This window comes from Dama dama, chromosome 5 (genome assembly GCF_033118175.1).
Source record: "Dama dama isolate Ldn47 chromosome 5, ASM3311817v1, whole genome shotgun sequence".
NCBI classification, from domain to species: Eukaryota; Metazoa; Chordata; class Mammalia; order Artiodactyla; family Cervidae; genus Dama; species Dama dama.
The window spans coordinates 111,779,061-111,794,049 of record NC_083685.1 but is presented as its reverse complement, the minus strand read 5'-3'; the positions used below and the strand labels follow the sequence as shown (position 1 = coordinate 111,794,049).

The 14,989-nt window shown below is 55.5% G+C and overlaps 1 protein-coding gene across 2 annotated transcripts; it reads left to right on the top strand.

The window, feature by feature from the left end:
* Positions 1 to 135: 135 nt before the first annotated feature.
* Positions 136 to 9,759, top strand: DHX58 (DExH-box helicase 58). Of its 2 annotated transcripts, none has more exons than XM_061144018.1 (13): positions 136 to 266; positions 476 to 644; positions 859 to 1,060; positions 1,436 to 1,626; positions 2,737 to 2,811; positions 3,402 to 3,528; positions 3,693 to 3,884; positions 4,863 to 5,125; positions 5,974 to 6,123; positions 6,218 to 6,379; positions 7,521 to 7,711; positions 8,778 to 8,874; positions 9,169 to 9,759. In XM_061144018.1, the coding sequence occupies exons 2-13, from the start codon at positions 477 to 479 to the stop codon at positions 9,349 to 9,351; spliced, it is 2,001 nt and encodes a 666-aa protein (XP_061000001.1). In that variant the 5' UTR covers positions 136 to 266; position 476; the 3' UTR covers positions 9,352 to 9,759. The 2 variants fall into 2 exon arrangements, with proteins under 2 accessions (XP_061000001.1, XP_061000000.1); XM_061144017.1 differs by having other exon boundaries at positions 2,695 to 2,811.
* The last annotated feature ends 5,230 nt before the right edge of the window (positions 9,760 to 14,989 follow it).

Sequence of the window (14,989 nt, the reverse complement as noted above, 5' to 3'; positions counted from 1 at the left end):
CCATGTGGTTAGCAGCATTGCTCTTCCCCTCACTGCCCACCCTCACCCCGCCCCACCCCACCCCGGGCCCCCTGAAGCACATGATTGATTTTCCTGAAGGGCAGGGAAGGGAGATTCCTAGGTTGATCTCTGCTGGGCTGGCTCCTCCCCCCAGTTTCAGTTTCTATTTCCTTCTCTGCAGAGCCCAGCAGCATTTGGGCTGAGCCGGCGAGGCAGACGCTGTCAGCATAGCTGGGGCTGGTGTGATCTGCTCCCACCCAGTTCAGGTTCCCGGGAGGTCCCAACGTTGCCCTGCCCCCTTCTCCTTCAAGCGGGAGGGAGTTCCCACCCACCCCCACCCCCGGCCCCACATAACGAGCGAGCGAGCTCCCCAAACCAGATGGAGCTGGCCAGGAAGGGGGAGTGGCTCTGACAGGGGCTGGACCTGGGAGGGAGCCAGGAGGGTCTTTGGGTCTGAGCTCCCTGCCATTTCCAGAATGGAGCTGCGACCCTACCAGTGGGAAGTGATCATGCCCGCCCTGGAAGGCAAGAATATCATCATATGGCTGCCCACGGGCTCTGGGAAGACCAGGGCAGCTGCTTATGTGGCCAAGAGGCATCTAGAGACCGTGGACGGAGCCAAGGTGGTTGTATTGGTCAACAGGGTGAGTGTCCTGCCCTCCCCTCACTGTGGCTTCTCAATTCCTCAGGTAACCTCTCAGGAGCCTCCAGAACTCCAAAGCGGCTGTGACCGTCGCTAAGTTCCCCTGTCTCTTCCCATTCCAGCACCCAGCTATGTCCTGAGGGGTCCACCTTGGCCCACGCCCACCCACCAGGCCCTCATCTAGCTTCCTCTCCCATCTCATTCTCCGTCTCCAGGTGCACCTGGTGAGTCAGCATTGTGAGGAGTTCAGCCACATGCTGGAGAGACGCTGGACCATCACAACCCTGAGCGGGAACATGGGGCCACGAGCTGGCTTTGGCCACGTCGCCCGGAGGCACGACCTGCTCATCTGCACGGCTGAGCTGCTGCAGAAGGCACTGGCCAGCCCAGAAGAGGAGGAGCATGTGGAGCTCAATGGTGAGGGCTGTGGGCAGGGGGAGAGGGTACGCCCGAGGCACCCTGCCTCGGGGACCCCAGGGCTCCTGTTGTAGTAAAGGAACACTTTATAGAATGAGGAATTCCCCATTCACCAAACCCCGGCATACACCCCAGTAGAAACAGATCTGGCTAGAGTGCAGGATCTCGGGCAGGTCCCTTGCCCCAGCTGAGCCTTAGTTTACTAATCTGTAGATGGAGGTAAATTGTCCCTACGTGGCCCATTCTCTGGGGCCCAGGTGCAGGCTGTGAAGGGAGGGAGGAGTTCTCTGATGAGCTGTGAGGACTGTGCAAAACCAAGCTTATGGGAAGAAGGGCTGTGGAAACTCAGGTCAAAACTTCCCTGTGCGCCCTCAGCCTTCTCGCTGCTGGTGGTGGATGAGTGTCACCACACGCACAAAGACACCGTCTACAACATCATCCTGAGCCGATACCTGGAGCTTAAACTCCAGAGGACCCGGCCGCTGCCACAGGTGCTGGGTCTCACCGCTTCCCCAGGCACTGGGGGCGCCTCCACGCTCGAGGGGGCCATTGACCACGTCCTGCAGGTCAGCTTGGCCCCTGTGACCCACCCACCCTGCCCTAAACCATGCCCATCAGCTCTCCCCAGGCTGCCCCTTGGGGGGAGGGTTGGGGCCCCTTCCCCACCTAAGCACTAGCCTCACGCTTAGAATAATCTCCCAAGTCCACTCTGGCTTATAAGGTCCCACATGCTCGAGCCCCTGCCTACCTCCCACCCTCATTTCCTGAACCTTCTCCTCCCTGCCGCCCCCCCCGCCCAACTCCCACTATTCTGACCTTCTCTCTGTATCATGAGCACGTCAGGCTTGTCCTCATCTCAGGACCTTTGGCATCTGCCACTTCTTCTGCCCTGAGTGTCTTTATCCTGCATTTCACCCGTGGGTTCTTTCTCATCATTCAGGGAACAGCTTAAATGTCATCTCTTCAGAGTTTTCCCTGATCATCCCTGCACTGTTCCATACCAATTTGATTTTTTTCAGAATTAGTTAACACTACTTGAATTACTCTCATTCTGTTACTCTTTACTCGTTTATCATCGGTCTCCCCAACTCCAATGTAAGATGCTGTATGCCCCCAGTAACTAGAACAGCACTGGGCATACAACAGGAGCAATAGCTATTTGTTTTTGTTGTTGTTTTATTTTTAAAATTTACTTATTTATTGTTGGCTGCATTGGGTCTTCCTTGCTGTGCACAGGCTTCCTCCTGATGCAGAGAGTGGGGGCAACTCTTAGTGTGGTATTCTGATTTCTCATTGCAGTGGCTTCTCTTTTTCCGGGGCACAGGCTCTAGGTTCGTGGGTTCAGTAATTGTGGCTCGTGGGCTCTACAGCGCAGGCTCAGTAGTTGTGATGCAAGGGCTCAGTTGCCCTGAGACATGTGGAATCTTCTTGGACCAGGGATGGAACCCAAGTACGTTGCATTGGCTAGTGGGTTCTTAATCACTGGACCACCATGGCAGTCCACAAGATATTGGTTGAATATATGAATCCCCATTCTTGATGGTCCTGCCTCAGCCCACCCTGCCCCAAAGCTCTGCCCATTGTCCCCACAACCCCCCCCCCCCATTCCAGTGAACCCCTCTCTGTTGCCCCAGCTCTGTGCCAACCTGGACACATGGCGCATCATGTCACCCCAGGACCATCGCCCCCAGCTCCAGGAGCACAGCCACCAGCCCTGCAAACAGTATGACCTCTGCTACAGGCACACCCAGGTACGTGGGGGGAAGGCCGGGGCCAGGGGTGGGGTTTGGTGTCAAGTTAGGACACCTGGGGTTGAGCTTTGACTCCACCCTCACCAGCTATGTGGTTCCTGGTTATTTGCTTTTGTCTCAAACTCCATTTCTCCTTTCCATGAAACGGGGCAGATACAGCCCATGCCCTCAGCCTGCTGTTTGTTTAGACTCAGATGCCACCATGGGGGAATCTCAAAACCCTGGGCACGGTTTGCAAACTGCAAAGCTGGGCACTTTGTCCTGAGGCTCTTCCAAGCTCTCTCCTGTGGTGCAGACACTGTCTGGGGTCTGCTCTGATGGGGCTGGACAGGACTAGACAGACATCACTGTGCTCAAGCCAGAGGTCAGGGGTGCAAGACAGAGCAGGAGCGGGGGGCAGGACGCCGACTCCTACCTCTAACCAAGACTCCTCCACACCCCAGCCGGCCTCCCTCTGGGGCTGCCTCCTCTCCAGCTCCGATATGCCTGCAGTAGCAACGCAGCTTCACCCAGAGATCAGCTTCCCCACTAGGTGCCCATTCCCTCTATGTGTTTGGAAATCCCCTCACATCCTCACTCTTCTCGCCCAGGACCCGTTTGGGGACATGCTGAAGAAGCTCATGGACCAAATCCACGACCACCTGGAGATGCCCGAGTTGAGACGGGACTTCGGCACGCAAACCTACGAGCAGCAAGTGGTGGAACTGAGCCAGGATGGTGACCAGGGCGGGGGGTGCGGCGCCCTAGGGGAGGGCTGGGAGGTGGGGGCGATCCGGGGTGGGGCCAGCCTGGGCGGAGCCTTTTTGGGGGCGGAGCCTAGGCGGAAGTTGACCCTACAGGGGCGTGGCCACTCAGATCCTACGAACCCGACCCTCCCGCAGCGGCTGAGGCGGGGCTCCTGGATCGGCGGGTGTACGCGCTTCACCTGCGTCGGTACAACGACGCGCTGCTTATCCACGACACGGTCCGCGCGGTGGATGCCCTCGACACGCTGCGAGATTTCTACAACAGGGAGCGCGCCACTAAGACCCAGATCCTACATGCCGAGCGCTGGCTGCTGGCGCTGTTTGATGGTGAGGCTTGCAGCTGAACTAGAGGTCAGAGGCCAGTCAGGGCACAGGTCCCAACGTGGGTGGGAGAAGTGCTAATGAGGGTACTGGGGCCCTAATTTTCTAACCCAAAGTCAAGGTCGAGGATATGACAAAAGGTAATATGCCCTCGTTTGTGAAGGTTTGGGTGGGTGTAAAAACTAATTCATGTTTATGACAAAGATTTTTTAAAAAACCGTTTAATTGGGAATGGTCCTTGAAAGTTTGGGATGTGTGGTCCCTTTAAACTGGAAGAGTGAGGTGGTCAGAGGGCGAAATGTAAGAGGCCTCAGCACAGGCTGGAAGGCAAGGATCCTTCTGAAAAGACCTGAGGTTGAGTCAATCCCAGGGAGCAAAGGTTAGCATGAAAAGACCCAGGGGCATCTGGGTAACTGGGCTGAAGAGGGGTGCTGGATGAGGTATGTGAACAAAGGATTCTGCACTGTAAGGCCCTGATGTAAGGCTGTCTGGCCTCAAGCCTGGGCAGGCAGAGAGGAGCCAGGGTGACAAGGAAAGAGCTGAGCTGGAGGCCAGCCCCAGTCCTGCCGAGACTCCAGATTGGTTACTAAGTGTGGTCGCTCCGTCGTGTCCAACTCTTTGCGACCCCATGGACTGTAGCCCACCAGGCTCTTTTGTCCATGGGATTCTCCAGGCAAGAATAGTGTAGTGGGTTGCCATTCCCTTCTTCAGGGGATCTTCCTGACCCAGGGATTGAACCTGGGTCGCCTGCATTGCATGCAGATTCTTTACTGTCTGAGCCATCCGGGAAGCCACCAGGGCAGGCAGAGGGTATCCTTAAATGTGCTTTTGGTGCTGTTCAGGGGAATTAGGCAGGAGCATATATCCTCAGGCACACACACACACACCCCCAACCCCATACTCCTGTGATGTTATCCCTATGAATCCCACACCCCAACCATGCCTTGCCCACCTCCAGGCCTCTGTTTTGGGCTTTTCTGGCAGACCACAAGAATGAGCTGACCCGCCTGGCAACTAGCAGCCCGGAGAACCCGAAACTGGAGGTGCTGGAAGCGATCCTGCTGAAGCAGTTCAGGAGCCCTGACAGCCCCCGGGGCATCATCTTCACCCGAACCCGCCAGAGTGCTCACTCCCTCCTGCTGTGGCTCCAGCAGCAGCCAGGCCTGCAGACAGTGGACATCCGGCCCCAGGTGTTGATTGGGGCTGGGAACAACAGCCAGAAGACTCAGCTGATCCAGATGACACAGGTGTGGGCTCTGGGGGGAGGAGCTGAGGGTGGGGGAGTTCCCTCGGGCCGAAAAGAAGGGGACAGAGTCTTCACTGAGCAATGGGAGACTGATTATCTCTAGGGAGAGGGCAGAGAGCTGGGGCAGAGACGGAGACCCTGAGTTCCCTAGTGCTGAAGGTTCCCCAAGTCTGGAGGTCTCTGGGGGAAGAGATGCAGAGGCTTGGGGAATCTATGGGGACAGGTGAGTGATGTCCTCAGAACAGACAGTCAGAGGCCTGGGACCCCTTGTGTGAAAAGAATAGGTCCTGAGAGCTCCTAGAGTAGAGGGGCAGGGACCTTTGGAGACTCCTAAGGGAGACAGTCCGTCCTAAAGGAAATCAGTCCTGAATATCCATCGGAAGGACTGATGCTGAAGCTGAAACTCCAATACTGTGGCCACCTGATGCGAAGAACTGACCCATTTGCAAAGACCCTGATGCTGGGAAAGATTGAAGACGGGAGAAGGCGACGACAGAGAATGAGAAGGTTGGATGGCTTCACCGACTCAATGGACATGAGTTTGAGCAAGCTCTGGGAGTTGGTGATGGACAGGAAGGCTTGGCGTGCTGCAGCCCATGGGGTCTCAAAGAGTCGGACACGACTGAGTGACTGAACTGAAGGGAGACAGAGTTTAGATGGTTACCTTGGAAGATGAGCAAGGTCCTGGGGGATACTTGAAGGTCGAAGTGGGAATTCAAAGTTCCTCAGGAAAGGGACCAAGGTTGTGAGTAAAAGGGCCAAACCAGGAGAGGCTGAGCTAGCAGGATGGTTGGACTGAACCTATGTCATTTACCATCTTCTTTCTCTTTCCCCACCCCACCATCCCAGCGGGACCAGCAAGAAGTAATCCAGAAGTTCCGGAATGGTACCCTGAACCTCCTGGTGGCCACGAGTGTGGCAGAGGAGGGGCTGGACATCCCCCAGTGCAATGTGGTGGTGCGCTATGGGCTCCTGACCAATGAGATCTCCATGGTCCAGGTGCTCAAAGCAGCCCTCCCCCAACCAGCCCTCAAAGGATGCTGTGTGTGGGACCTCGGCCCCACTTAGGCCCCTCTGTTTTCTCTTTTCCCAGGCAAGGGGCCGGGCCCGGGCCAGCCAAAGCATGTACTCGTTTGTGGCAGCCCAAGGCAGTCGGGAACTGCGGCGGGAGCTGACGAATGAGGCGCTGGAGACTCTGATGGAACGGGCAGTGGCAGCTGTGCAGGCGATGGACCAGGCCGAGTACCAGGCCAAGGTTTGTGGGCAGCCTGAGTACCCTGAGGGGACGGAGGCTGAGGACGCTCTGCCTGGAAGGTCTCTGGCCACTCGCACATACACTCCCTGGGTCCCCGTTCCTCTGGGGGCTAACCTGGCCCACCTGGGAAAGGTAGAGGCTGGGGGTAGGGCTGCCAGGGAAGGCAGTGGCTGTTCTCCAAAATGCCTTGGGAGCAGGCCTTATCCAGGGCTTTGAATTTACCCTTATCACCAAATACTTTGTGCGTCTGTGAGAACTGCCTTATAGCCCTTCTGGAACCAGTGTAGTGGAGTGTGGGAGTGTAGTTGCCCACTTGTGTCCAATTCTTGGGACCCCATTGACTGTAGTCTGCCAGACTTCTCTGTGCATGATATTCTCCAGGCAAGAACACTGGGGTGGGTAGTGAAGATTCGCTTCTCCAAGGGATCTTCCTGACCCAAGGATTGAACCCAGGTCTCCTGCATTGCAGGCAGATTCTTTATCATCTGAGTCACCAGGGGACTCCCTTCTGGAACCAGGAAGGGGGAAACAAATAGACGCATCCACAAAATAAGCCCAGAGCCAAGACTGAAATGAGTTCCCCTGAGGTAGGATCACCAGTGTCCAGGCTTGTTCAGGATGGTCCCTGTTTACTTCTGTTGTCCTTTCATAATTATTCATGATGCCCCATGTTAGATTCCCTGTTGGCTCAGCTGGTAAAGAATCCGCCTGCAATGCAGGAGACCCTGATTCAGTTCCTGGGTTGGGAAGATCCCCTGGAGGAGGGCATGGCAACCCACTCCAGTATTCTTGCCTGGAGAATGCCCATGGACAGAGGAGCCTGGTGGGCTACAGTCCATGAGGTCACAAAGAGTCGGACACAACTGAGCGATTAAGCACGTTAGATTAAATGAAGCCACTTTGCACAAAAGCCTCCAAAGTAGGGGTAAAGATTCAGCAAGAAAGCTTCCTTCCCTCCCATAGTTGTCCCACCCCCATATTTTTTGCCACAGAGCTGCTTCTAACAGCTCCAGGAATGGTTGAAGAAGTCCCTTTGGCTGCTAATGATCTGAGGTCTTTGGGAGCCCTTTGCCCTCCGGAAGCATTCCTGGGGTCAGGTCTCTCCAGTCTCAGCCATGCCCAGTGTCCACTCCCATCTCAGATCCGGGATTTGCAGCGGGCAGCGTTGGTCAAGCGGGCAGTCCAGGCAGCCCAGAGAGAGAGTCAGCAGCGCAAGTTCCTGGCGGAGCAGGTGCAGCTCCTCTGCATCAACTGCATGGTGTCCGTGGGCTATGGGAGTGACCTCCGGAAGGTGGAGGGTACCCACCACGTCAATGTGAACCCCAACTTCTCGTAAGAACTGTGGAAGGGGATGTCGGGATGGGAAGAGGGGAGAGAGGAAGGGGTATAATGGGGGATGAAGAATCCCTCCCATCTAGACAGTGCTTTGAGTGTTTGGGAGGTTAAAGAGCATTTTAACAACTACTAAGTGTGCATTTTCACAATAGCCTGATTAGACAGGTCTTATCATCACCCCATTTTACAGGTAAGGAAACAGAGGCCCAGAGAATCTAAGTGACTTGCCCAAGTCCCCACAGCCACTGTGTGGTTGAGCATGAGCTGGAATTCAGGATGCCAAATACTGAGAGGCCACAAACTGGCCCCTTGGTCCTACCTACTTTGAAGACATGAAGGGGGCTAATTGTCCCCAAGCCATCCCCTTGTCTTCTACCATAGAGGGTGACCTTCCCCTATCCTCCATCCATTCATTATTTATTAGGCACCTGCTGTGTGCCAGGCCACAGATCTTCACAGTTTCTCGAGGAGGTAGCATTTCCACTACATCTTGTCTTGAAAAAGGCACTGGGTTAGAATATGTGTGGAGGTTGGGGCAATGCAGTGGGAGTAATTGTGGTTGATATGAGTGAAAGAGGTGATGAAGGAAGAGATTCTGGAGGAACACAGACTGGCCTGTGCAGGACCTTGAAGGTCAGACCTGAAAGTTTAGCCTTTGTCCTGTAGGCAGTGAGGAGTCTGGGAGGGATTTTTCAGCAAGGGCATGTCAGGGTCAGATGTACATTTGTAGAGGATCACTTTGGTGGTTGGTGGCAGGATGACATAGGGTTGAGAAGAAGGATGGAATGGGATGGAAGGCTGGGGCAGGGAGAGCTGTTGGGAGACTGTTAAAATCATCCAGGTGCTGAGACCTGAACTTGGGCAGAAGAGGATGCCGGGGAGGCAGCGTAGGCAGAGCATAAGGAAGATGGGGTTTCCTGGCCCTGGGAAGTCTCTGTGCCTCTTGACAAGCAGAAAGGCCCAAGGCCCAGGTGGAGGCTCCGCAGGCAGGAGGGCATGAGACCTGGGGTTGGGGTGGGAAGTGGGGTCCCTGAGGGCTGTGGCCACCCCCATTCCTTTCCAGGATCTACTACAACATCTCAAAGCAGCCTGTGGTCATCGACAGAGACTTCAAGGACTGGAGACCCGGGGGTGCCATTAGCTGCCGGAACTGTGGGGAGGTAAGTGCTGGGGCCGTGGCCCTTCGCTCTGGTCTTGAGAAGTCCTCAGTCTGAGAGAGAGGGCCCAGTCTCTGCCATCAGGTGCCCTCCCTGGGAGGGAGGAGACAACCCTGCCCCAGGATTTCCCAGTCTGGGGAGTTCCTCCACTATGGTAGGGAGACCACAATGTGATGGAGGAGATAGTTCTCAGGCTGAGGTGGGAGACACAGGCGCAGCATGCATGGACCCCGACTGGAGAAAAGAAGCCGTCTGAGGATAGACTCAGAGCTGGCCATCTCTCTCCTCTCCCCCCAGGCCTGGGGTCTGCAGATAATCTACAAGTCAGTGAAGCTGCCGGTGCTCAAAGTTGGCAGTATGCTGCTGGAGACACCACAAGGGCGAGTCCGGGCCAAGAAGTGGTCCCGCGTGCCCTTCACTGTGCCTGACTTTGACTATGTGCAATGTGCAGAGGGCCTGGCGGGCCTCTCTCTGGACTGACTGCCTTGTCCTGCAATGCCCAGCACAGCCTGCAGGGGGCAGGAGAATCCACAACAGCTACCATCTCCTGGGCAAAGCCTGGGTCCAGCCCCTCCCACCGGAGTCACCAATTCCTGACTCCCTACTGACCAACCAGCCACAGAGGAACCCTGGGCTCCCAGGCTGGCTCGACTCCTACACTGAGGAAGCAGCCCGAGAGCCACAGCTCATCCCAGATATCCTCACATGTACATAGACACCTTCATATACACTGGATGGAACGGGGAGGCGGGGATGGAAACTGAGGCAGGAGAATGGCCACCCTGACTAGGCATCATCACGGTTTCCCTTCAACATTCCTTCCCTGCCAAGGCCACTGCTATTTTTTGAGATTCTCCATAAATTAAAAATAAAGAAGTGGAAAACGGGTGTAGAAAATGTGTGGTATTTGAAAAACAGATGTGTGAGGTATAACTGATATTGCTGTACATATGTATAGTGTATGATTTGATAAGTTTAACATACGTATGCTCTTCCACAATCAAGATAATGAACATCGCCGTCACCCTCAAAATTTCCTTGTTCCCGTTGTAATCTTCTCTTCCCCTTCCTCGTCCACTGATCTGCTTTGTGCTATATTTCTAATGTTAAAAGCTTTTTTTTTTTTTAACACCCTTCTTTATGGCTCTCATGTAACCTTTATTTGGACAGAGCATCAAAAGTCTAAATTTGAGAGCCATCAAGAATGTGAGGCTTTCTCACCGCTTCCACCCCATAATAGGCTCAAACCCCATCCATCCTATCCTGACCCCTAGGTCATCTCCCTGGGCTGGGGACAGGCCGAGATCCAGGATTTTGAGGGGTAGGGCTCAGGCAGGCATGGAGTGGGTGGGACAAGTTGTGAAGGCCTAAATTTTCTGTTCTCATTTTAACAAGAAAGAGAAAGAAAGGCAAGATCTAGGTTGATTCTTCAGGGAAAGGGCTATTTCTGTAGTAAGAGGCCCAGCAGGCAGGAGTCACCTTCAAGAGGAAGGGAGGGGGTTAGGGCAGAGATTTGAGAGCAGGATGGCAGTCCTTCCTGCCATCCACCCTCCTCCTCTCCTGCTGCAGCCCTGCTCCTGCCTAAGGATAGATGGGAAATAATGCACATCCCTTCTTCCAGCATCTTTCTTCAGTGTGCCTCTTGTCTGATTGAGGGCTGACATTCCAGTACCAGTCTTTTTGGCCTCCACTCCCCCACAGAGTGTACCCTTCTTTCCTCGGGCCTCTCCTCCTGCTAATCTCCAGCATTCCTTGGCCCTGGCTCCAGGAGTCGCCCTTCTCTCTCCTGTCCCATCTGTGCCTCCCAGGACTGCTTCTGCCCCTCTGCTCCCCACTTCACCTTCAGTCATGATCTCCCCTGTCAGCAACGTGCCTTTTACAGGTCAATAAAATTAGCGACTGGGGGCAGAGCGAGGGGGGGCAGGGGCCCAGGGGTGCTAAGCTCAATGGCCTTGAATGTGGCTGGACGCACGGAGTCTGGACGCCTATCATTCCAGGGCTAAACAGTGACAGCTGAGGGACCTGAGCTGGCATTGAGGGCAGGGGGGTTGGGGTGGGGGGGCGGAGGTGCTATGTTGCTGGGAGAGAGATGGACAGAGGATAAAGATGATCTGGGCACCTCAAGGTCCCCTCGGTGGCCTGGGCCCCTACACAGCTGACCCCTGGTTGGGGGGCCTTGACTTTACAGGAGGTGGGAGAGCTTTGCAACCACTTTACCAGGCTGGGAGAGCTTTCCTGAGCTCAAACGGAAGGGCGAACGCAGATAAGGAGAGGTTCCCAGGCTTGCCTCTTCGCGTGAGGGGGTCTTCACATTGGAGCCACTGCCTCCACGGCACCTGGGTAAGGGTGCCTGAAGAGGGGCGTTTCATGAGGTCCTCAGGACCGGGGCATCCTAAGCCTTCAGCAAAGCCAGAGCTCCTGAGCGTCCCTAGTGGCCCGGATGCTCCCCGCCCCCACCCCCCTTTCTGCCCACCTGAATAAACCAGCCGGTCCCACCCCGCGGAGGCTCAGCGAGGGGCGCGGCCGCCGCTCCCAGGCCCCGCCCCCGCCCGGGCCCCGCCCCCGCCCCGGCCGACTCGAAGCCGCTGCGCTCCAGAGAGCGGTGGAGAGCAGGTGGCCGGAGCCGGCTCGTCTCTGCCCCGCAGGTAAGTCCGCGACGCGGGCCGGTTCACGCTGAGGACCTCGAGGGCAGTGCGGGAGAACAAGGCAGCCCCTTCCACCTGTTATGTGCCCTCGACTCAAAACTGGGGGGCCTCAAGGGGCAGGGAGGAACCCCCATTGGCTCTGCGCACGGATGCTGGGCATCTGGGTAGAGGGTGAGACTAAACTCTGGAGAAGTTTCGAGGGTTCCGGCTGGCTTCCCTTGACACTGGGGCAGGCTGCAAGGCACGGGGAAGGACAAAGCCGGACGGTAGGCACGCAAGTTCTGGAGGAGAGCAGGTTGAAGGTGGGGACTGCGGGGCTCATTGACTAAACGAGCTCCGTGCCTCATCCAATGCAGCTTCCTTCACCCTCCCTTTAGGGGTGATGGGGTGACCCAGACGGCTTCTGTGGGAACATGCGGTGAGAGCTGCTGCATAGCTGAGCTGGAGTCTGGGTCTTTTGGTGTGCAGGGCACAAACACACCTGCATCATTTATTTGCACCCTGGATACAGATATGTGAGGGAAAGGGGGATGATGGAACAGGGGCTGCTCTAGATGACCCGGGGAACCCCAAGAGCCTGGGGACTGACTAGATGTTTTCTGTGTCCAAGTCCCAGAGTCAGATGGTGGAGGTGATCACAGAAGTGGGCCTTATGGTAGACCTGGGTACAATTGCACCTTCTGTGTCGAGATTTGGGCTGTAGGCAGGTCCTGACTCCTAGGACCACAAGGAAGCCATCCTAGAAAAGGAGGTCCTGGGCTGCCAGCTCAGATGTGGTGCTTAGCACTCTGAGCCACAAAGGAGAGTCAGACTTTGGGTGCTGGTGCTGTGTCGGGGTAGAGCAGAGAACCCCGGATTGTAGAATGGAAGGAAGGTCAGGATGTTGCCATCCAGGATTCAGCCAGGACTCCTCAGACCTTCTAGAGATCATTGCAAGCCGACAGACCAAGACCCAACTCAGGTGGGACGGGGGGCTTCCTGTGTCTGAGTAGTTTCCCCATTGCATTGTCTCCTCTCACCATATACACCATCATTGTCAGAAGTTCTTCCTCATATCTGACCTTTATCCCTTCTGCTTCTCTGCCAGTTTTTTGCTTCTGGGAGGCAACAGAGGCTATAGTGGAAAGAGTGGGGGCTCTGGGGTCACTTAGACTTGGGCCCTATCACCTCTATCTACTGAGTGACCTTGAGTGAATTAGTTCACCTCTGAGTTCGCTTCCCCATCTGTAAAATGGGGATAATAATAGAACCCACCTCATAGGGTGGCTGCAAGGATTACATGAGAACACGCACGTAGAGCGCTTAGCACAGTGCCTGGCGCCTGGTGAGGGCTCAACAAGTGTAAGTGTCCCCTCGCCTGTAGGACAGCAAAGCCCATCTGCGGGGAGTAGGGGTGGGGTTGGAAGTTCTTTTTTAAACTTGGCCAGAGAGAGCAGTGCCCTTCACACCCCCTCCCCCCCTCCCCAGCCCCTACTGGTCTCTGGATCTCAACTAGATCTGTCTGAGCTGCCGAGGGCCCCGCACCACCTTCTCCTTTAGTCACCCTGCTTTTTGTCTCTAGGGTGAGGAGAGGGGTCCCTGCAGGGCAGCAACAAGCGGCAGCTCACTTGGGGAGGGCTGTGTCCCAGGGGAACAAACAGACTTAGAGACCCAACCAAAAAAAAAAGGCCCGTTGTCATCACCTCCCTGCCCTCCCCATGTCCAGAAATCCACAAGTTGGGATCAAGCTGCACTTAATTTTTTTCAGGAAGATAAATAATACAAGTGACTGAAAGTCCTGCTTGGGGATTGTCCAAGCTGCCCTCCAATGAAAAGACAGCTCCAGTCCCTGGCCTGAGCACTGGAGGCTACCAGAGAAGGCTGGGTCTAATAAGCACCCTTAAACCTGGGCAAGGGCGGGGCTGCCCATGCCCTGGCTTCGTGCTTTCAAGGGCTCTGCTCTGGCCCTCATCTGGCCATCCCTGTCTCTGTGGGATGAAGAGTAGTCAAGCAGGGCTAAGGGAATGAGCCTGACATCCCCTTCCAGACCACATGCCCCATAACTGTGATGCCAGAGGTCCTAGCCCAAAAGGTTGCCAGCTTGCTCCCAGCCCATGCAAGCCTCTTCCTTGAGCTTGTCCTCCTTAGGGCAGGTCATGCCACTAGTGTGTGCACCCCTGGACCTGAGAGCGAGACACCTGAAGATGGCTAAGGGGCAGCTGTCTGCAGCGTGTGAAGATGGAACCAGGCTGTATGTTGAGGCTGGGCCTCTACCTCCGTGCATGTGAGTCTCTTGCAGCGCAGAAAGCAGCTGGCTGTAGGAAGCGGGGCTGCTGGCCGGGGCCAGAGTGGGCATGGAGCTCTTTCTCCTTACACAGAGTTGTTCTGCAGAACTCCCAGGAGTCACAGGAATCTAAATTGGAAGCTGGTCTTCCAGGTAATTATGAAAGTGTATTTGTCAAGGTGGGAATTTAGAATGTATTTTATTTTATTTTAGGCCACACCACATGGCTTCAGGATCTTAGTTCCCCAGCCAGGGATCAAAACAGTGAGAGTGCTGAGTCCTAACCACTGGACCACCAAGGAATTCCCAGAATATATCTTAATTAGCAGTTTACTAGCTTGATTTATAATTTTTAAACATTTTGACATGGGTAGGTGGGCCCCTCTTTGCCCCCCTGCTCCAGGCCTTGCAAATGTTAGGGGTGGAGCCCGCAGCATCAGCAACCAAAACTGTTATTTGGTGAATTCCCTTCCTGCTCTCTCTGTCCTAATGGCACCCCTCTGAAACTGGGCTTAGGACACGCCCACCTGGACCATGAAGGAGTTTCAAGGTGAAATGAAGACTGTCAGCTGTCACCGACAAGCAGTGCCCCCATGGGTCTGCTGACCTCATTCTCCATGCCAAAACTGGGACATTTAAAAAATGTCTCCTGTGATGCTTAAGAGGGAAGGGATGAGGGGGAGAGAGGTTGCTCATCTCCTAACTGTGAAGCTGATGTGAGCACTCACTGGACCCAAGGAGCAAGGAGGGAGTTCAGTGGGGGCTGCAGCAGGTGGGATGGCAGTTAGACTGCAGGAAGATGGGGGCTGGACCCCACTGTCTCTCCGGCTGCCTGTCTCAGGGGGTGCTGGACTCGCAGCCAGGAAGGAGGCCGTGTTTCTGGAATGTGGGTTCTCCTGTAAGTTTGGGTGGGGAAGAGTGTGGGGGCCAGCTGGTCAGGCAGTGGGAGTCATCCCCAGCGGGCAGGACTGGCACACTGGTCTCGGCCATAGCCGAGTGCCCTGTGGCACCTGAACACACCGTCTGTTCAGAAGAAGAGACGCACAGCCTTTTGGGGTCGTCTCTGACTCACTCTCAGATTCTGATTGGGCTGCTTGAGGATCGAACCTGCCGCCTTGGCCTCATTAGGGCTGTGAGGTGCTTGATTGAACTGGACACACACACACACACACACACACACACACACACACTCACACTCAGACACACACCC